The following is a 21,846-nucleotide window of genomic DNA, read 5'->3' on the forward strand; positions in this document are numbered from 1 at the left end:
ACCGAACACACAGAACAGCTGTGCGCAGATTAACTGACTTTTTAAAAAGGCTTATTTTTAAACGCTTTATTTTGTAGGCGCCGCCTCGTTGAACACTCACAGGTGAAGGCCTTCTGTGGCGGTTCTGGCTCTCATTGTGGCGAAGAACAGGGCTGTTAATTAAGAGTCTGCGTCCTGAACAGACTGCAAAATGGCAGGCGCTCTGGGGCAAAGCCTCACTGCTCAGCCTAACAGCAAGTTCAGACCGCGCTCCTGACGGGATCCGCAGATAAACCCGCCCCGCGTTTATCAAAATGCGCAATTATGCCTGGGTCATTTCGCCGTGGGCTTGATACAGAAACAGATGAGTGTAAATGATTTTAATGAAAGAGAAACCGCTGCTTTCCCGTGAAAGGGCTTCGGAATGCAGCAGACATGCGATTGTGATGGCAGCCTGCGAGCTGCCCGTGGGAGACCTGCGTGTGACCTGCTGCATTACCTCTGTGAGCATCTTTCCAATGATATCAAGGTGAGCTGAGAACAGTTTCCAGCTCAAAAGCAGCTGTTCTCCGCCTCTTTTATTTGTCCCCGATCATCCATGGCCGGCCCATGCAGCTGGGGCTGGGATAGCTAAGTCTTTTACAGTCCCTCAGACAACCCCTAAACATGAACCAGGGAACAGGTGACCCGGGCAAGACAACCAAATTATGCCAGCCAAGAAAATCCTATTAGTCTCCATTTCAGCAGGTATCCTAATGTATGAAGGCCCATTTACTTTGAAAACAAACATGTTTATCTTCATTGGTTCAACAATCAATCACTAAATTCTATCCACATAGAATCTGTTATATACAGTTATATGCAGTTGTCCATTTACAGTGCTGTACATGATATACCGGTGTTCATTTACAGTACTGCCAGGCATGTACTGTTGTCCATTTACAGTACTGGAATGAGGTAGAGAAACAGCCTGTACTTGACTGGATTGGATAATGCTACATTTCTGTAATCCTGACTGGTAGCGCTAGGTCTGGTCCTGATTAGATATGAGGCAGATGGTAGAGCTGAGCGACAGGGGGAAGCACTGATGGACCATTTTTAAGCAGCACATTCTGCTGATGACTTTCTGTTTTCACTCATTAAGTAATTCAATATTTAGGCAGCCTTTAAACAAATTAACGCATAATTACACTCTGCTGTATCTCTTTACAGATGAGCATGGAAGAGTGTGTGTGTGTGCACGTGTGCGTGCGTTCGTGCCCGTGTGTGTGCGTGCGTGCATGCGTGCGTGCTTGTGGATGTAAGTGCATGCAATGCGTCTATGTTTTCTCTGCATATGCAATTCTTCTTTTTCCAGTTAAAGAGAAATGCAAATCAGGATGTGCATTTGCATGAGACAGTAATATCACCTGTTTCTTGGAGGGGAATAATGGCTATAAGGCATAGGGGGAACACATTAATAACCTTGTGCCTGCCCATAAAACTCACTGGAGATATGACCCAGTCACCATATGCACCACATAAATGCAGCCGGTCGGAAGGATACGTCAACAAATCACATGACTGGCTTTAACTTTTCCATATTTTCAGCCATCATCTCCCTGCATACTGTACAGCACTGCTTCTCCCTTATAATCACGTTATTATATATTTTTGAAGCACTCCCTCCCTTTTCACGCCAGAAAAGACATACCACTCAGAAGTCAGCATCCCCGTTACCGTATCGTTAACACGTGCTTATAAATAGTTCCAAGTGAGAACGAGGCAATGACAAACTGACGGAATCTTTTGGGCGGGTTCACTGACGTCTCCATCCATCCGACTCTTTCGAGGCGGACCGCAGCCACGAGCAGCCAGGGACCTCGCGGTTTGGGAGGGGGGGGCGGGTGGGGGTTGGGGCACAGGGCCCCGCCCTTCCCGTGATCTACAATCAGAGACTAGAAACATCGGCGCGGCTCCATTATCAAGCCCATTCCGCAGCTTTACAGCCCTATATCACTCAGAGCAAAGCGTTTAGCGCCTGCATTATCTGTCTGTGCTTTCACACTTCTCCTCCACATAACCACAATTCCTCCTCTGTGCCACGATCTGCCGAAGGGAAGAGCAAAGCCTTTAAACGCTGTGAGTCCTTCACACCTAAAGTCAGGGCATCATCATTCCTTGCACATTCGTAATCAAGACCTGCGGTTAAGCTTCTGGCAGCTAACAGGGCAGCTAAAACTTTCTTTCTTTCCTTTTTTTTTTTGCTGAGCATTTTTTTTTTTTTTTTTTTTTACAATGCTAACTTGCATTTGTAAGGAGAACCGGAATCAGTTTGTAATTATTATTCGGGGAATTTACACTGTTTGGATCCTGGTTAGATTTTATACACGCTTATCTTAGTTTGCTTCACTCAGTCCAGCCTGCGCACATCTACAAATGGAGTCCTCCTTCATGGGGGATCATTAAACCTTCACAGCCCCAGGGCAACGAGGGCAAACAGGGGGCAACGTTTTGGCTCAACAGCCTCAATCTATCATGTTAAGTGGGCCCCCTGATATATTCAGTACTTAATTACAGACATGTAATTGTTTTGGTAGTCTTGCATATATGGTTCCCAGTGCCAATACTTCATGAATGTCTGTATTTGCCTTGTATTAAATGTAGTAAATGTACTATTCCCAACAATTATTCAATACAGACAGCTGAGGATTCTCACTCCTGTGGCATAAAATGTTATCCTTACATGTTATATACATGTTGATTTATTTTAAATTAGATGGGCTCTCTTTATGTTGCCAGTGTTCCTTTGTTTGATCGCGTTCTTCTGTGGCTGAGTACAGTCTACCTTGGGATCTAACGATTTAATGTTTATTTCTTTGTGGGAAATACTGCATGTATGGCTGTTTCTGTGACATAAGTACAGCAGCAAATGAGATTAGCCTTGATGTCAAGGAAAGCTTAAAAAAACAGGTAAAATAAATTGGTTCTTCTTAGATTCTTTCTGATATGGAAATGTTCTGAATAAACCAATAAGAGTGGAGATGAAATCTATTAAATGGACACAATTTTCTCCACTGCCAAATAATGTCTCTAATGTTTGTCCAGTTCCCTTTGCAGACATGCTCTGATTGTTTTTGGCATTTGGGCACTGCTGGGCTTGATAGTGTTGGGGTGCAGAGCTAGTTTCGCACCGACTCACACCTTTGGACTACGGGGGGGGTCAAATTAGCATTTGCATGATATTGATGCAGACAATAGGCAAATGTCATTAAATATTTACAGTCTCATTCTCCCAGACAAAAGTTGTTTCCCTGTGCTAGGCCATCGTCTACATACCTTGTTCATCAGAGCCAAAGAATATGCATAAGGAGTGCCAAATCTGCTTTCCGTGGGTTTTTTACTTTTTGCTGTATGAGTAGGTCATCAACTGAAAATGGGTCTATACAACCTGGTGCAAGCCAGACACAGCAATTGTTTATACGTGCTAAGTGCTCATTTGTGCTTCATCCTGTTGAAATCAATTAATACTGAGTGGGGCAGATTATGACATTGTCAGTATCAAGGAGGACAAACTAACTGCAGCCTTTCCATCGATTTCCTCATTTGGGTCCCATTGCTGAAGCAGGGGGGTGTAATCAAACTCCCAGGCCGCTCTTAAAATGGCCGCACCGAGAGAGGACAGACCACAAACACTTTCAGCGAAGCGCCCTCATTACAGCCATGCTGCGATTGGCATGATGAAAGAGACAGTGGTTCTCCTCACCCACTCCTTCTTTCTCTCTTTTAGAAATGTAATTATCGGAATTAATTGCTATTGATGATTGAAGGCTGATTCTTCCTTGCTTGGTGAAGAGGAAGGAAATTGATAGACCCGAAGCCCCTGTTCTATTTTGTTTTGTTTCTACCCTCCGAGCGATAGAGCGAGTGAGGCCACAGTACTGTGGATTCCCCTGGGATTTAATGGAAATCATATTATAACTTCAGTGAAACTCTGGTGGGCAGTATAATGGATAGGGAACTGGGCTTGTAACACACAGTAAAGGCTGCAGGTTTGATTCCCAGCTTAGGACCGCCATTGTACCCTTGAGCAAGGTACTTAACCTGAATTGCTTCAGTATAAATCCAGCTGAATGGATACTATGCAAACAATAATGTTCTGTGTGACTGCTAAATGTTTTCAATATAACTCAATTGAATGAGTTTTGTTGAGAGTTACTGTACATTGGAGTAATTTCAAAAACTTAATCCACTTGAACTTGGGCGTAGAGTCTATTGTTGACCTGAAAGGTGTATTCGTATATACAGAAATTGTACGTTTCTTCACATCTGCATAAATTCACATATTTGCCATACATTTCTAGTCAACAAGGTGCAATTCTCTCTCCCAACCTCGACCATGGACTCTCCACCCAATAGAATTCAAATGGATTCAGTTTTTGAAATTTCTGCAACCTCTGCCATCGAGTGCAGACCGGCATGGGATTTTCTTGGAAGCGCATGACGTCAGCACTGCATCTTATGACTCCACAGTTAGCGGTTCGGGTCCCTAGACGGGCCCCAGAGCCAGACAAAGACATTTCATGGGCAGCTCAACAGACGGCCTTGCAGGCATCCTATCGACCAACAGGGGCCACTAATTAGCAGTAAGACACTGTAACCCCAGCCAACTGAAACCCTTTCCCTACAGGGCTGCCTACCACTGGTATGGTCCACAATCGATACCAGATACCCTGGGGCTCATCCATGCACCAAAACAGTTCCTTGAAGGGATGGTACCATTTCAGGAGCTTTTAATATTATTTCTGTTTTAATGTATTTTTGGGGGCCAGAATGTTTTTGTGTGGAATGTTTATAAGCTTTATTTTGGATGTGTCTGACAACCTGCCAGCTTTATAATGGCTGGCAAAGGGGCTTTCACAGATTTGTGGTTTAAAGCAAAAAAAATAAAATTCATGTAACTCCATAGAGGCTTGTCCAGCGGCATTACGTTTCCAGCACCTGTATTTATGAATATATTACTTTATAGTGTTTTTGCAATTATAAACATAAACATCTGTCTTTATCTCCTGCTGTTTCTTCTGTCCTTAAGCACAGTGTTCTCAGGTTGCATGTGCCATATGAAATAGTTTCAAGTGAGAATAAGATTAAACTTAATGTCTTACAAAAACAACAAAGCCCCTATAGCAGTATTATAAAGCTGGGAAGTCTTCAGAAGCTTCTGCAAGTATCTAAAATACCCTTCATCGCGCACAAAAGCTGTCTAGGTTCAAGCGAAGACATACAATAAAACCGAAATAATTTTTTTTTTAAACCGCAGAAAGCCAACTATATTTTTATCCAGATGAGCCACCCGGTTGCCCCAGATCATTTTCTGTTGATTCGTTTTTGAAACCAGTACACTCATCTGTCCTCTGTTTAATTTCATCATGAAAAATAATCAGAGCAGAGTACCTGGATATGCAACGCAAATAAACACTGCTTAACACTTTACATGATGTGGTAACTTGCAGTCTTTCATGTGTAACAGCTACTTGCACTTGATGTACATAACAGGGTTGCCATACGCGTGCACAGTTTTAGCACCCAAACCTTTTACAGCCCATGAGTAAAGCTCACATTATGAATTCTTCATAGCATACAAAGCTAAAACTGCATAATTTATCTGCTTGGCAGAGGGCTTTATCATGGGCAACTACACAATATACAATTTGCATTTTAACCTTTTCTATTGTGTAAATGTCTATTTCAGTGAAAATACTTATTTCACTGAAACAAAGGTCAATACCTGGCTAAAGGGCACTAATTGCAGCACCCCACCTAGAAATCAAACCTTCCACCTTGTGGTTACTAGGCAAGTTCCCAGAACAAAATTCCTCACAAATGTACACAAAATCCCTCACACATATGTACACAAAATGGAGCCACTACGTGTGCACCGTATGTCCGGATCCGTCCGTCTCCACGGATTCACAGACCAGCCCACAGCAGCCAGGGCAGCGATATTCGAGGCTCTCCTGTGGCGTTTGTGACAGCGTGGCCCCCGGGCAGATATTAGCGATGCGCGGTTAGCACCACTGCACAGCCAGACTTGGCCAGCGGGAGACATATGTCGCCGCATCAAATATCACGTGCGCTACAGAAACCGCCAGGCGCCAGTCAGCCAATCAGGGCAGGGAGGCAAGCCCCTGGGCAGCGCTGAAAACTGACGTTCAGTGAAGAGTCAGGAAAGCATCAAGCTTCACGGAGCACAGACTCCTCGGGGGGTTATAAGGCACAGACCCCCAACTTCTTGTCCCGCCCCTTTAAACAATGCCTCAGGCTGTTTATTCAGTGAATTTAGTGAGTTTATTCCAGAAACCGCATGTGTCACAGAACGGGGGGGGGGGGGGGCTGCAAGGAGTTTCAGAGCCTGAGGCTATGTGGAGGGCTGCCCTTCTTGACCCAAAAACCCATCTGAGACAGAACCGCCATTATGAATACCCTGGGGAATAATTTTTAAAAGTGGGGGGGGGGGGTGAAAAAAAAAACACAAATCATTTCCCAACATTGTGGTTCATGTGTGTGCATCAGCATCTTGACTAGCCCTCAGTCTGCCCCACCTGCAGTGATGGGAGAGGTGACCAAAATGTAATGCTATGCAAAAATCTATGCAGAGTCAAACACCATTAATCCTCTGACCAGGCACCAGAGCTCCCCTTACATGAGCACTCCCCATATGTCTACAGTGCAGATTTAGTCGATTTACCCGCTGAGCGCTGCCTGTCAGCTTAATGCTTGTTTTTGGAGAACGTGACCCTCGGCGCGGAATCAATGCTCGCGGGCACACACTGTACACACACGTGCGCGCACACGCACTCAGAACACACACGTGCAAGATGGACAGAGGTTCTGCTGATTGCCTTCGTTGCATGATGATTCTGCAAGCATCAACCGGGCCAGAAAAAATGCTCATCCAGCTCCTCTCCTTTGTTGTTGTGCCACTACTAAAACTCTGAGGCTCAGCCTCAGGCTCATAATAAAATCCATTCACGTGGTCACCTGGCACCGCTCCTGTAGAGAACCATAGGCAGCAAGCACCTGGGATGACCACGGGTGCTTGCCGCTTTCAGAGCGCGTGTCTCGCAGTGGGAGGTTCGTAATGGGAGGAGGGTGACGCGTGCCATTTCTGAAGAGCCACACCGATTTATACCCCCATAGCTTCCGGGCCTTTCTCAGAGGAACAATAAATCTTGTTTTATCTCCCCATTGTGAAGAATTGTCTACGTTTTTTCCCCAATTAAAGTCCCCGAAAGCTTTCGAGGGCTGCACTTACGCCAACGGCGGGCCCTTATAACGGGCGGAAGGAACCCTCATTAGAGAAGTATTGGATGCGCTAAGCTAAATGACGCGGAACTCATTGGAGGGCCCCCAGGACGAGGTCGGCTCTCAGCATTAAGAGTCATAAGTGTGATGATTTACTTTCTCCGTTCCTAGGGGGGGTGGCGGGGGGGGCGGGGGGGGGAACACAAAGTTCCCCTCTTGCCGGATCACGGCGCTTCCTTTTTTTTGTTTGTGACAGGAAAGCGCCGCTTCGGTGTCACGCTGTCACAATTTGACGCTTTCCTCAGGAAAAAATCACCGTACGACGTCTCGCAGCGCCGAGGCTGCTGACAGAGGCGTCCATCGGCAGCGGAGCGTTGCGCCCGTGCGTTTGGGGGGGCAGATAAAGTGCTGGGGGGGGGGGGGGGGGGGGGCACGGCGCTGTGAAACGATGGAGCCATAATTATTATCATTACGTCAAGTTTCCATATCGGAACAATAACAGTCACTTTGGATAAAAGCAAGGGACAATCCCACCGCAGCATCCATGCTCTCCTTATTGCCCGGAAGCACGCTGAGACACACGCCCACCTATCTATAAAGATGCTGAGAAGTGTCTTTTTATCCCTCTTGCGTACACACACACGCGCACGCACACACACACACAGGCATGCGCGCACACACACACACACACACATATATATATATAGTGAGAGCTATCATTTTTTAGACAAAGAAAAATAATTTTCATTGATTAGGCGCTGTGCTCCACAATTTTATATTTGTAATCGGGCAATTCACAGGTGGTTCAAGTGTACATTCGCAAGTTTTATTTAAGGTTTAAACGCCTTGGCTACACCATGTTCATTCAGGATGCCATAATGTTTGGGACATATTAATGTTATGTAAATGAAAGTAGTCATGTTCGGTACTTTGTCACATATCTTTGCAATGCATTCACTGCATGAAGTCTGTGACCCATAGACATCACAGTGTGGTCAGTATCTTCACTGCTGATGCTCTGCCAGGCCTGAACTGCAGCCATCTTCAGCTCTGGGGTAAGTTGTCTTAGGTTTTCTCTTCAGCATATAAAATGCATGTATTTTGAGAAGATGCTTCTGTACACTGAAATGCGGGGACTGTGTACAAAGTGCTGTCATTTCCAAATGGTGAAACCAAAATGCATTTTAAAAAATACCCTTTAATAAAAGCTGAGAATCCGCACTGTAACCACACATTAATTGTTTGATTACAAATCTAAAATTGTGGAATACAGAGCCAAATCCAGAAAAAGCTCACTATGTACCAAGCAGCAATGTACCTAACAACTGGTGATCACCGAAAATACTGTTTGCCTGACATATGTCCCGGCTTTCCCATAATAATAAAAAACAGACTGTAAGCCAGCTAAAAAAAAAGCCTTTGCTAATTAGTAATAATCCTGAAGCTCTGTCTCTCTCTGTCTGTCTCTTTCTCTCTCTCAGCTGGCATGACACAGATACCTCCTTTCCGACCACTTCCAATCTGATTAAATCCTGCTGCAAACAAAGATAAAAATCTTCCCCTCCTTCACGCCAATGCATCTGTTGGACTTTATTTACAAACCACATGAATCCCAAACTGGCTCAGTTACTCGTGCCAGCCTGTGTTTGGGAGTCCCCAGGGGGCATATGCCCTCACAGCTGACTGTAAAAAGACAGACTAGCGTGGATCTTTCCTTCAGCTTGCGGGGAGAGACGAAGCCAAAAATTCCACAGTGTGTTCTCATTTCACATAATTCAAAGTCCCCTTGTGACAATATCATTCCCCTCTGCTTGTTTTGTTTTACTTTTACAGAGATGAAGTAACGAGGTGCAATGAATTCAGACACTGGAAAGGTTCCAAATGTGGCAGGCACTCCCAGTGTAAAGGCATTTTTTTTTTTTTTTTTACATTGACGGAACTGAAATTGTTCTTCAGCTCTGGATACGCCACATAAGAGTACGTAACGCGTCTCTCTCTCTCTCTCTTTCTCTAAGGCCCCTTGTGACATCCCCGCTACGTTACCTGTGCATTTCTTGGGGCTTCCTGGGCGTTTTCCGTGAGAGCCCAGCTTGCAGACGAAATTCTCCTCCCAAAACTCGGCGAACCAAACATTTCTCCTGTTGTTGGAAAGGGACCGGCTCCGGAAGTATCTGTCGAAGGCTGGGGGGGAGGCAAAAAGAAGACGGGGGTGTTGGGGAGGAGGCGGTGTTTGCTGACGAAGCAGACACACATTGGCTAAACTCTCACGCTGCCACCAGAACTGACGCATTTACAGCAAGAACAAATGTTTTAACTCAAAATCAACCCCCCACCTCCCACAAAAAACATTGATCTATTCCTACTTTAATCACACAGTTATCATAAGAGCCTGATCCCTTGCAGGTCTTGCCAAAGTAAGATCTTGCTTGTTTGCCTACATTCTTATGTTTGGAACCAATGGCGTAGGAGGGGAGGAAGGGATCGTGGAACATAGCGCTGACTCACACTGCTCTGTCCACAGCAGAACCACCTTTCTAAACTCAGCGCTGGAGGCTCTTCAGAGTACATCAAGACATGGATTTATGACCAGTCCCCTTTAAAGCTGAAGCCTTGATCTTAGGCCAAGGGATGGGTTTCCTAGTTGTTCTGCTAGCCTGGGTAAAGATGGACTGGCTTACCAGTCCATGTGGTACATGCCACATCTTGAGAGGTATGTTACATTGGCTGGGGAGGCTGGTCTTTTATTTATTTTCTCATTATAACCCACTGTCACCGGAAACATTCACTAAGAATTTGAATGAATGTGCTGATTGGCTAACACATAATTTAAACATACCATGTGATGAGGCCTTTGACCCTCCATATACTTCCTAGCTAGCAGAAAAATAAGGGAGGAAAATTGCGATAAGGGAGGATTCACAAACAAACTGGTTCCGCCTCCACAGTCTCAGAAATAGGACTTCATTTAGCGAGCTTGAGACATTACCTCCACGTTTATTGGAAATATGCTGAGAGAGACCTAAATCCTGTAGCTCTCTCGTTAACATTAAGCATGCTGTGGCCAGCTGAGCTTGCTGAATATTGGCAGCAAGCCACTTAGTTTCTTAATGTTAAACAGCCAATCTTACTGAATACAACTAAGACACCAAGATGTTTGTACACATAGCACAGACTAATTAGCCGTCATTAATGAAGCTCATTTAGCTAAAGTTTCCAAGCTAGCAAGTTAATGGTTTAAAGACCACCTTTGAAGTTATTTCATTGTGGATCACAATGAAATAACAATGTAGCTTATTAAACGCAGATAAATAGCTTTACTTCACTGACTTGTTCCTTTACCTAGATAACTTGTTCTAGTAGTATTTATTAGTTAGTTAGCAACTAGGGTAAGTAAATCAGAACAAAAAAAAATATTGGATGGCTCTTGTTAAAAACATGATTTGTCGAATATGAAAAGGGAGGATTCCAATCAACGTAAAATACAGCTTCTTTGTGAGTGATGTATTCTGGCCACTCCTGAAAAGGACGGATTCCAGCCTTAGCTTTCTATCTAAGAGACTGGTGAAAACCAGGCTAGTGTAAAGCCCTACAATCTTAATGACCGACCCACAGCCAAATAAGTGCCAGTGCTCAATATCGGAACCATTAAACCCTGATCCTCAAGTCTCATACCGTCCACAGAGGCCCGTTTGGGCAGGATAGTGACTGCACCCTCTGCCACCCTCTCCTGCTGGATCACTGGGGAGATCTTGGAACCCCAGCTGTCTGAGGCCACCCACAGGAAGTGACCCGTCTGATTGTTTCGCTTGGCAGCGTCAAGGATTCGCCTGCAGTGGAGAGACACAACATTTTACTGGTTAGTTTAGGAGAGAAGCATTCAACCACCAGTCCACCCACACACACACACACATACACACACACACAGGGAGGAAGGCAGGGAGAGAGAAAGAGAATTGCCATCCTACAGAAATAAAGATACATAACCACCCTAGCATTCACAGCACGAAGAGACAGTGCACAATCACATTTTCTTATACACCTTTCCAACTGTAAAGCCTGGCTGTCTTAAGTCTGGTTCCATGCTCATTTTCCAAGGTATTTCCTTCCAGCCCAACATCACTACCGAGGTTGGTGATTTTGCAGGTGAGCAAGTTCTGCATGATTACACCACACTGTATCTCTCAGTATCTCCACAAAAAGAGGAGGACATTAACACTGAGGAGAGAAAGCAGAGCTCTGCCACTGCTGATCACGGCAAACAATCAACGCTTGAAAAGAGGAGATTAGGTGGAATCAATTTTTGTTCTGCAAGAAACCCTTTGCCTCAGACTGCAGGGAAAGTCCAAGAAAAAATGCCTATCTAAGCAGATTGGTCTGAATTCAATGAGAAGTCCTCCGCAACAGTTCTGATTGGATGGTACCAAGAAAATGTAATTGTCCAACATTGGAGGCTTGCTTTGTCTCCAGTTCAAACTAGATTGGTTCCAGTTCTGGAGTGGAAAAGCGTTTTTTTACAAGGTGAGCTACATGTCTCCATTTGTATCTAAATTACATTGTACATTTAACAGAAATTTTAGTGGTCCGTCAGCTCAAGAAATTTAACCTCAGCTACAGCTACAGTATTCATTTTTTTCCCCAACGCTCATGTATTTTTTTGCTCTCTTTCAACTCTAAGATATTATTCTTTACACAAATTCTGCTCGCAACATGTTTCATCTGAGATTTGGGAATTGTGTTAATTGGATGTTGGCAAGTACCTCTAAGTAAAGCAATAATAAATAACTAAATAATATGCAGTGAAAGAATGGCATAACATAAGACGCTCACCAAATCACCCCAGAGTCAATGTGAGCGTTATCTGTATCCACTGTGAGCGGTTGTTGATTAACTGATAGGGAATTAAAAATCTGCTCTTGATTTAATAGCACGAGGAAGCAATGAAGCAGAGACTTCTTTGCTCGCACGCACACGCACACACACACACACACACAGCTCTGACTGAGACACCCACGCAGACACACACCTGATGTCGTCTTCATTTGCAAACATGATCACGGCGCGGGCGTTGGAGGTCTCCAGCAGCCGCAGGATTATCTTGTCAAACTCTCCTGGTTTCGGCTCCCGGGGGATTTTCAGGGACTGTGCAATACACACCCCACCTGCAGCAGAGAGAGAGTGAGGGGGGGAGGGAGGAGGGAGGGATGAGAGAGAGAGGGAGGAGGGAGGGAGAGAGAGAGAGGGAGAGAGAGAGGAGGAGAGAGGGAGGGAGAGAGAGAGAGAGAGAGAGAGAGAGAGGGAGGGAAACAGAGAGAGTAAGGGAGAGAGGTAGACGGGGAGGGAGGGAGAGAGAAAGAGAGAGGGAGAGAGAGACAGAGAGAGAGAGAGACAGAGAGAGAAAGTGAGTTACAATCTGACTGCTTCTTTCATCATCACACTCGGGGAATAGAGATGAAGAGCCAAGAAATGGCTCAGACAGAGCCTGCCGTCTCCTGAAAGGATTTGGATTTAAATTACATCTGATAGCACAGCATTGCTCTACCAAAGGTGTGTGGGGCCACGTTGTGACCTCCAGCACGTGTATTAGCTTATTTGCTTTAATTCATCACTACTGCATAATTCATCTTTTTAGCATCATTATTATGCTCAGCAGATGCCCCAAATGTAGGGCAATTTAGATGTCATCAGAGGTTATTTATAAAACAATACATACTAAGTATCTTGACTAAAGGTACATCAGACATTAGTCTCGTGGGATTTGAAACAAGGACTTTCCTCTAAAGTCTAATTCCTTAAAAACGACTTCACTGCTCAGCCACAATTACCCATGGGATAGTGTGCAATATATGATTTGTGAGTAAGTATGCTCCGCCTCCTGTATCCTTGTTGTAGAAGAACGGCATTACAAGGCGAATTAAAATAAACATGATTGCATAAGCCATGCTGGGCAAACAGAGTGATCTTACATATTTAATACCAGACATAATAGCTCCATCATTTTCAAAGCTCTGCATTAGATTATTAAGACCGCGTTCTGACATAAATTATGATCTTCCTCTTGAATCCAATCTCTCTTTGTTACAGACCATTTAATGAACATCTGCACTTTCCTCAGCTCTCTCTCTATCTGTTACTGCATTTTATCAGCCAAGCAATCTTTAAACACCACTGTCCCAAAGCCAACTAGTAATTATCCCAAATTAATATCCTTTCAAGGATAATCGCCATTCTTATCAGCTGCTCCACACTTTTATTCAAGCTGTACTTCTTCATTATTGTCACATTTGTCATTGTTGAAATAATATTACACCTTACATTGTGATTTGGGCTTTCTTGAAGCACCAGCATCAATAACCATGATGCAGCTGGTATCAGCAATGAATGCTCCAAAATAAATACAAACTCATCCCCATGGAAAAGCTTAATGTCATTGTTGAGGCTGAAATATTACTTGTTCATGAGTGGCAAACTAAATCCAGAGTAACTTTACAGCTGTACATTGGATTAAATTGTAACCCTGAATTTCCAGGTTATTTTTTGGGTATATGATCTAAAACCAGAAAAAATAAATAAAATGTGATCCAAACAAATAGTATTTGCTACAGATTTATATTGGAGTATATAGCCTGCTTATTTTGATATGAACTCAATTGGCCAACATTGCTTTCATGTCCTGAAGAAGACAAGTAAAACAATGAGTATAATGAGATTAACCCGGTTTCCTACATATTGTAGTTGAATGTGTACTTTTAACTCTAATTCTTTAACGAATACACCTTCAGATTTATTTTCATAATAATTCTGCGGTATTATCAGCAGCTACGTAGCACTGCTTATCTCAAGATACAAGTACTAATTCACCATCCTGCTCCAAATTTTTAATGATGAAACAAATGTTAATATTCTAAGAAATGAGACAAAAATAAATCAAAGCAAATGTAAATGAATATGCATGTATTCATTTTCATTACGAAGGCTCTTTATAGCTATTTTTGGTTTAATAAGAACACACTTATTAACATTTTTTAAGCATAATTCAACCGGACAGATTTCTGCAAAAATGAACAATTTTATTGGATTAGCAAGGCAGGCGTGGTTGCAAGGAACACGACTGGCATGGATCTTGCCTTCAGGAATCTCAGGCAGCAGAGTTTGCCTGAGCTGCCCATCTGCCAAGCAGCAGCACAGAACGAAGAGCAATGCTCCCCCTGGAGGTGGGATCAGGGATGGCAGGAGACTGGGGGAAGGGGACACTGAGATTAGCGAAATGGCAGAAGGCATGGTTGAGTAACCTTTTAAATGGGTCACGGAAAAGGTCACCAGAAACAGTGTGACCCAGAAAGCTCGCTGTATGGATATAAACTACAGTTCCCATTTTTAAACGGGTCTCCATAACATGAGGGTTTTTTTTTCCCCCAACCCTAGTGCTAGGAAACCAGGCCACCTGAGCTTAGTTACATTTCATAAGGATCTTTATTTGTTATCTATAAATCTATTCGGCTTTGAATAGATGTGCTGGTGGAGGTGTGTTTCTGTAGCTGTCAAAGGTAAAGTAAAGCTGTTTATTCAAAAACTTTTTGTTAGCATCTGCCCCTTGAAGAAGTAGGGGGCCGCCACCTCAATTAGTTGTTCAATTACCCATTCCAGGCCCCATTGAACAACTAATTGCCCTTAATCAATAAAGTTGAATACCTGCCGGAATTACTGACTTGTTAAAGTGCTTCAAATGAATACCAACAAATGGCACAAAACTATGTAATTGTATCCGTCCAGTAAAAAGAGGCAGGCGTACAATAGCGCATTGATGTGACAATGAACCGAACAATGACTCTTGTGACAGAAGTGCTGTCAAATCCACTGAATTACTGAGTTAATCGAGAGCTCAGCTGGAACAGCTGCCACGCAAGGAGACTCCCTGAGCCTGCGGTCGGAACACTCTGCCTTGCAGGAAGTGACACATTTTGCGAGGACTGGGCCAACTGATGGAGAATTATTGGGAAAACCGCACACCTCTGAGCCACCTTTGGGACTCAGTCACGGTACTGTAGTCCAGGAAAAATGGGGGAAATACACAGGCAGAGACAGGACACAAGCACCAGCTAAATCAGGAGGTATGCTACAATTTCTCAAATGTTGTCTTGATTTTATATTATATATTTTTTCGTAATATGATTTAAGGAAATATGAACTAAACTAACTGCATTGGATAGATAAGTGTTGTCTGCTAAATTCTGTAGCATTCCTTTCTAGTATCGGCAAACATTCCAGATCAATTGGATGTCCTCTTGCCTACAGGCTATTGGATTGGGTTCACCAAAGACTTCACAGTCTCTGTCTCTTTCCTGCACGGTACAGTCGACAAATGTGGTATGCGCATAGCAGTTTGACAAGCCAATTTAATTACAAGTTGAATTAAATGTTATTAAGTCACAGATTCCAAATTTTCTCATACACTGTAATTAAATGATACAGTCTAACTCAGCAGTGTCGACTGGAGTGCTCTTACCTTGATTAGTCCGTTAAATTCTTTATTATTTAATGATCCGTATTTTAATAAACATGATTTATCTGAAGTGAACTGCTGAGCCCATTGAGAAAAAGCATAAGGAGACAGTGGGAGTGCAGAAATATATATTTACATTTATATATATGTATATATTTATATATATTACATACTGCACTGCAACCTTATATTCATTGTTCCATTTAAATCCAAATCCAATGTGCTGGAGTAGAGAGTTATAACAACCGAAATGGTGTCACTGTCCCAATACTTTTGCATTTAACTATATAGAGTAAATCTACTCTGCTTCAGGCTCCTGTCATCATCTAATTAAGTTTTTTCCATTCCATTTCACTTTCCACGGTTGAAATATTAATGCGAGTTAGAGAGAGCAAGCAGAGACACTCCACTTGGAGTATTAACCTCAGGGTTATGACATCTGAGGTAAAAATGTGGGGACACTGGAGCCCACAGTCTTTCCATTCTGTCAGATAATTTCAGATTAAATTCCATGTTTCTAAAATGTGGATGCAATTATATCTAAAGCCATGTTTAACCTTTTGAAGAAAAAAAAACATTCCGTGCTTGTTGCCGTTTGCAGCTATAAAGCTGATACAGTTCTGTTGCTGTTGTTGACGTTTTCAACTTTTATCAAACCCAGCAATTGACTTAGAAAGATTTGTCTCTACCATGCCAGATTCACTGTTTTCAGCTGCATTGGTTATCAGCTAAATATGATTATAATATCAGCTAATTATCATGTATAATATTCTATATTTACATTTAGGAGACATTATAATCCAGAGGGGTTTACACAGTTTAGATTGTTTACATTCAACCTTTTTACATCGCTGAATATTTACTGAAGCAATTTGGGTTATCTAACCCATTACATAGGTTATTCACATGTGAGACTTTTTTCCATGAACAAATCTGAAAAATGAGTGGTAGATTTTTAAACCAGGAATTTTAAAATTATTCCAAGCTACTAATTTCACAGTTCATTACATGTTTACTGCCTGCTTTCTATCTGTTTTCCCTTTTTTAAATTCACATTTAATTTAAATATGCAATTCAACTGAAATACTGATGTCTTTAAAATATTTTCTCAGTATAAATGGGCTCTTTTAAGTTTGACCATAATAACAATCATTACAAAATCATTACAATATAATTGAACGCTTTACAGAACAAAAAACATGTGAAGACACTTTTTCCACAAATTCAAAAACATTTTAAAAACAATATGACGTACTCCTTGCATGGTTGTGCATTGTACTCACTTGGTAATTACACATTTTTAATTTGCAAACTTTAATTTCAATTAAAAAAGAAATGATTTAAAACAATACACAAAATAAGCGACGCACAATCATTTATATTTAACCATTTGTAGTGAGTGCCCACTGTTCCCTGTGTTGTTCTGTCTCCATCAGTCATGTGACGATGCATAAGGAACCACTCATTATCTTCCACTTGAAGCACTTGTGAGAAAGTATTTCTTATCTGGGCGTGAGCAGAGGTGCGTGGGAGTGCTAAGCTTCGTCGGCACTTCACATCTCCTCTCACCTGCAGAGAAGCACGTCAGCCAGCCCAAGCTCAAGCACCTGATGCATTATTTTTACAGTACTTAAAACCCGGGGAGAGCTAATCTGCTAAGAGCGAGACAAACATCATTGTGAGAGGGTAGGGGGGCTGACATTGCGTTTCACAGAGTCCTCACACTTTAGAACATTTTGTTTCCCTGAACCTGAGACATCTCCACACTCAAAGGGAGTAGTATCCGTGCGGCACTCCTAACACCTAACAGACACGGTGTTCCTCCTTCTTAAACACCTCTAATAACATACATATACAATATGTATACAAAGGCAAAATATCATTATACATCCAGCACACAAGCCAAAAGCATATGTGCACCAGCATAGAGTCAGAGATGCCTCTCTAACTGCCAACAGTAGAAAGGTAACTAGAGGCCACTTACTAGAAGGCCACTTGCCTATCCTCTTTAAGTCTAGAAGAATTGCCTTCTCCCACTTCTCTGTGCTTAAAAGAGCATTTTAGAGAGGCTAACATTTTCCCATAGGATATTTGTTTTCCTAGCAATCATGTTGGTGGTCAACTGTGTTTTCCTCTGAGATCTAGGCTAGCTGTGCAAGATGCAGAGAGCATGGTGGACCAAGGAGACCCAGATGCAACACTGCTTGATGAGGCAGGAAATGCAAAAGCTGGACAGGCAAAAATAGGAAAAACAATCATGCATACATTTACACAATCTGACTTTTCTAGTTGTGGACATTACATCATACGGCCAAGCCAACATATTGGCGAAAATAATATCAAAGTTCAAGGCATCGCTGAAAAAAACAGATCAGAATTAACCAAAATTCCTTCCCAGGGCTTTTAACCTTCACCCATCACTTCAAGTCTATGATGACTAAAAAACAGTAACAAACCTCCCCATCACTTAAATTATATTTTCACACTTAAATATGATTATATGGTGTGCTTTAAATATGTTTTTTTTTCTGAGGTGGTGGGAGTTCCAGCAAGCTCAGAAATACTTGGTATCAAAATGAATAAACAATGAGTGACAAAACTAGTGTTTGGTGTGACAGTTATTATGACTTCTGCAGACAATAACATAAGGCTGTATAAAAAAACCTGGCAACAATGAAAGGCTTGGCATACAAATTCACATCATCTCCAGTTTCTCCATTCCATTTTACTCTTGCTGTTCATGAATTGTGCTGGAAATGTTACTGTCTTCACTTTAATTAGCTACACACCTCTTCGTGCCATTGTTTTCACCGAGCTCCATCACATCCACTGACACAGATGCATGCGTACCTTTATGTAAATGCCAATGCACCAGCTTATGTCCAACACAAAAGCTCACACCCACCAACAGAGAACCTCACTGCATATCCACCATGCAAACACCAACACAAAACACATCTGCCAGCACATGAAAAATGAAGCATGAAATACTACAAATGTAATGTCTACATACACATTGCTAGTCAACCCACACACGTGCTGTGGTGCCATAAAAATGTACTGTATGTCTGTGGGTGTGTGTGTATGTGTCCACACATGCGTGTGTGTGTGTGTGTGTGTCTGGAGCTGATCTCCTCACGGTCTGTCTGTCCAACACTGTATGCCGACTGCAGTCAGAAGCGTGCGGTCTGGGACAGTGCACCAGACACATTATGCAACGGGCGATAGTGGTTTGAAGAGTCTCACGAACAGTTCAGCAGAAGAACACCGCTCTCACCTTCTAGCCAAGCACCATTTTCCAGGTGCTGAAGAATACCTGAACTAATTTTAAAAAACAAGGTTATGCGCGCAATGCGACCGACACTATGCCCGGGCCGAGCCGCTCGTGGTTCTTTTAAAGAGGCGTGCGGCGCTGAGTCCGTGCCTGAAAGAAAAGGGCGCGCTCGTGCTCGCGTGCTCCGGCCCGCTTAATCAGTGCTTTGCAAAACAGTAAAATAAACGAAAAGCGCAGCCAGCCCCCGGACAGCTGGGACCTCCCATTACAAAACATCTTTTTGAACCTGGCCTCGGTTGCGCTGCAGAATAAACATAGACTTTACCTTTCCGTTAAAAGTGTACCCAGGAATTCAAACTGATGTCAGAAGTTTTTTTTTTTTTTTTTTGTGTCCACCGCTGCTTTAGAAGTGGTTGACGAATCGCAATGGGACAGATTTTTGGGATGGTTTTCCAAACAGAGACATTGTGTCCGGGAGGGGGGGGAGGGGAGGGTCTGACATCTGTTCGATCTAGGGACATCAATAGTTTGTGATCAATCCCTTTTGACTGCCGTCACTCTTAGGGAAACTAAATAAGGGTATCGGATTAGGGCCGATATAGAGAAGCCAGGACATGCCAGCAACGCTGAAGGTGAGCTGCTAGTTTTGGGGGAAGTGAGAAGGAAAGAGAGACAGAGAGAGAACGGTTTTCACTCATTTCCCATTGTTGCTGACCTTTGCCTAAGTGATGGATCGTCCTGTAAAGGAGAGTCAAGCTTCCATGAATTTTCCTCCCCTCCCAGAGAATTACGCACGCCCATGTGTCTTAATATCACTCACAGGCAAATATATCTTGTGCATGCAAATGAAGCCCCAGGGGTCAGCAGTGAGCGTTTGACCTGAAAGCTCCACCTCTCACAGCCTTGCAGCAGAAATGACTACGTTGCAATGGCAATACTGCTGCAATGTCGCATGTCCGCTCCACACCATAGAAAGTGGCTGAAGGTAGAATCAGTCTGGATTAATGTTATCCCACACTGACCGCAGGCTTGGATGCGTGGACACTACTGCGGTGTGCAGTAGCCACTGCTACGGTAGAAATCCACTGGTTTAATTCCATGCGAATGTCAAGATGTGTGAACATCTTCATTACTTATTAATAAGCTCGATATCACCAGCTGCTATTAATCACCAAGATGTGCATGTATGTGCAAAAGGGAGATTTTGGGCTAAATTTCAAACAAACTACGATACACGTAGTGCATGAGTCTCACTGTAACCTTGAGTATGTTAAGCATCCAAAGCCAGTTTTAAGTTTCTTTCCCAACATTTTTTGTCCATTTGTCCTGCTTCAGCATTATTAACTGAAGCGCTGCACGCAGTCTCACCGCAGACATCCCAGACTAACGTTCGGAGGAGCCTGCGACGAGACGCCGCTCAGCCACCGATGCCGCCCGCACCTCGACGGCAGCGGCCCACCGCTCGACGCAAACGTTCCCCCGCCCCGGCGAAACGGGGTCTGTGAGGGAGACCAAGCTCCGCCCACTCAGGCAGCATCTCCTTCACAGGAGACGAGCCCCCCGAAAAAAAATGCACCGCGGCGCTCGGGGTAACACAATCATGCCGTAATCAAGCCCTTTCCCGCGAAACCCGCCAGCCATGAAACATAATTTACCTCCATTAAATATCCCAAAAGACAATATGGGAACGTGTTCAAAGAGGCTTTCTCATGAAGATGCTGCGTGCGTGGCATGGAGAGCGGGATGGAAATTCCTTTGTGTCATGCAATCATGCACTTGAGATGCAGTAAACGGCTGCAAATGTTCATAAACCATTTGCTCGTCCATAAATGCCTGACTGAGGGTGAGACTACGTGCCTGGCGGCTGATCCTGGAAGGTGACATTGAGGGTTGAGGCGTAAGGGCTAAGAGCTGAGCTTGGGGGGTGGGTGTGGCTGAGGGTTTGAGGCTGAGAGTTAGGCTGAGGTTGAGGCTTTAGGGTTGAGTTCACACAGAGGCAGAGGGCTGAGGTTTGTTGTTGAGGCTGAGGGTTGAGGTTAATTCTAAAGCTGACGCTTAAGACTGTGGTAGTTTCTCCTCTGTGCTTCCTTTGTGATTTTATGCCTTTAAATTTTACAATTTAATTGTTATTTCTGCCACTGGCTAGATGGGCACTGTAAACAGTTCCAGCATTCTGATCTTTTTCTTTTTTTCATTTTCCCATTTGCACATAAATTAGATCACTGCTATACTTTGGTTGATGTCTGCATCATGGTAGCTGTGTGCGTGCTTGTGTGTGTGTGTGTTTATTGTGCACAGGGAGGGGGCAACGTGTTGTGTCACAATGCTGAAATATTTTCGGTTTGAAACTCCAATTGCAAAGCACTTATCTGAGGAGAGACACTTTTGTTTTACTGTGAGGGAACACAGTGGGCATTGAGAAGCAATCCTCCGCCATGACAAGGTCAAGAGCCAGCGACCACACTGATTGAAATATCAGCAATTCCCCACAAATTTTCCACATAGCACAACAAACTCTGGACCACTTATTTAGATCACTGAATCAGGCAATAGCCTGAGATTTTATTTGAAAACATATCCAGCAGCACACTGTGATTAAAAAATGCGGGTGCAGTCAAATAAAAATGAACGAGCCAAGGGGTGGAGGGGATAGGGGGGGGGGGCTGTTAGGGACTCAAGCCCAGGGGAAATGTAATATGTGTGTATGTGTGTGTGTGTGTGTGGGGGAGGGGGGGTGTGGAGATGGGGTTGTGTTTAGGATTCAACCCCAGGGGAGTCCATGCTGACCTTGAGAGTAGTCTAGAACTCC

At 43.5% G+C, this 21,846-nt stretch overlaps 1 protein-coding gene across 1 annotated transcript in view; it reads right to left on the reverse strand.

The window, feature by feature from the left end:
* LOC135259000 (metabotropic glutamate receptor 8) overlaps nt 1–21,846 on the reverse strand; it is a 161,138-nt gene that overhangs the window by 44,127 nt on the left and 95,165 nt on the right. Inside the window, exons 4-6 of the mRNA XM_064342799.1 lie at nt 12,287–12,422; nt 10,936–11,090; nt 9,307–9,444 (exon numbers count right to left, since the gene is read on the reverse strand). Coding sequence (XP_064198869.1) covers nt 9,307–9,444; nt 10,936–11,090; nt 12,287–12,422 — 429 coding nt within the window. The remainder of the gene's footprint in view (nt 1–9,306; nt 9,445–10,935; nt 11,091–12,286; nt 12,423–21,846) is intronic.

The sequence above is a fragment of the Anguilla rostrata genome, chromosome 7, assembly GCF_018555375.3.
Source record: "Anguilla rostrata isolate EN2019 chromosome 7, ASM1855537v3, whole genome shotgun sequence".
Lineage (NCBI taxonomy): Eukaryota > Metazoa > Chordata > Actinopteri > Anguilliformes > Anguillidae > Anguilla > Anguilla rostrata.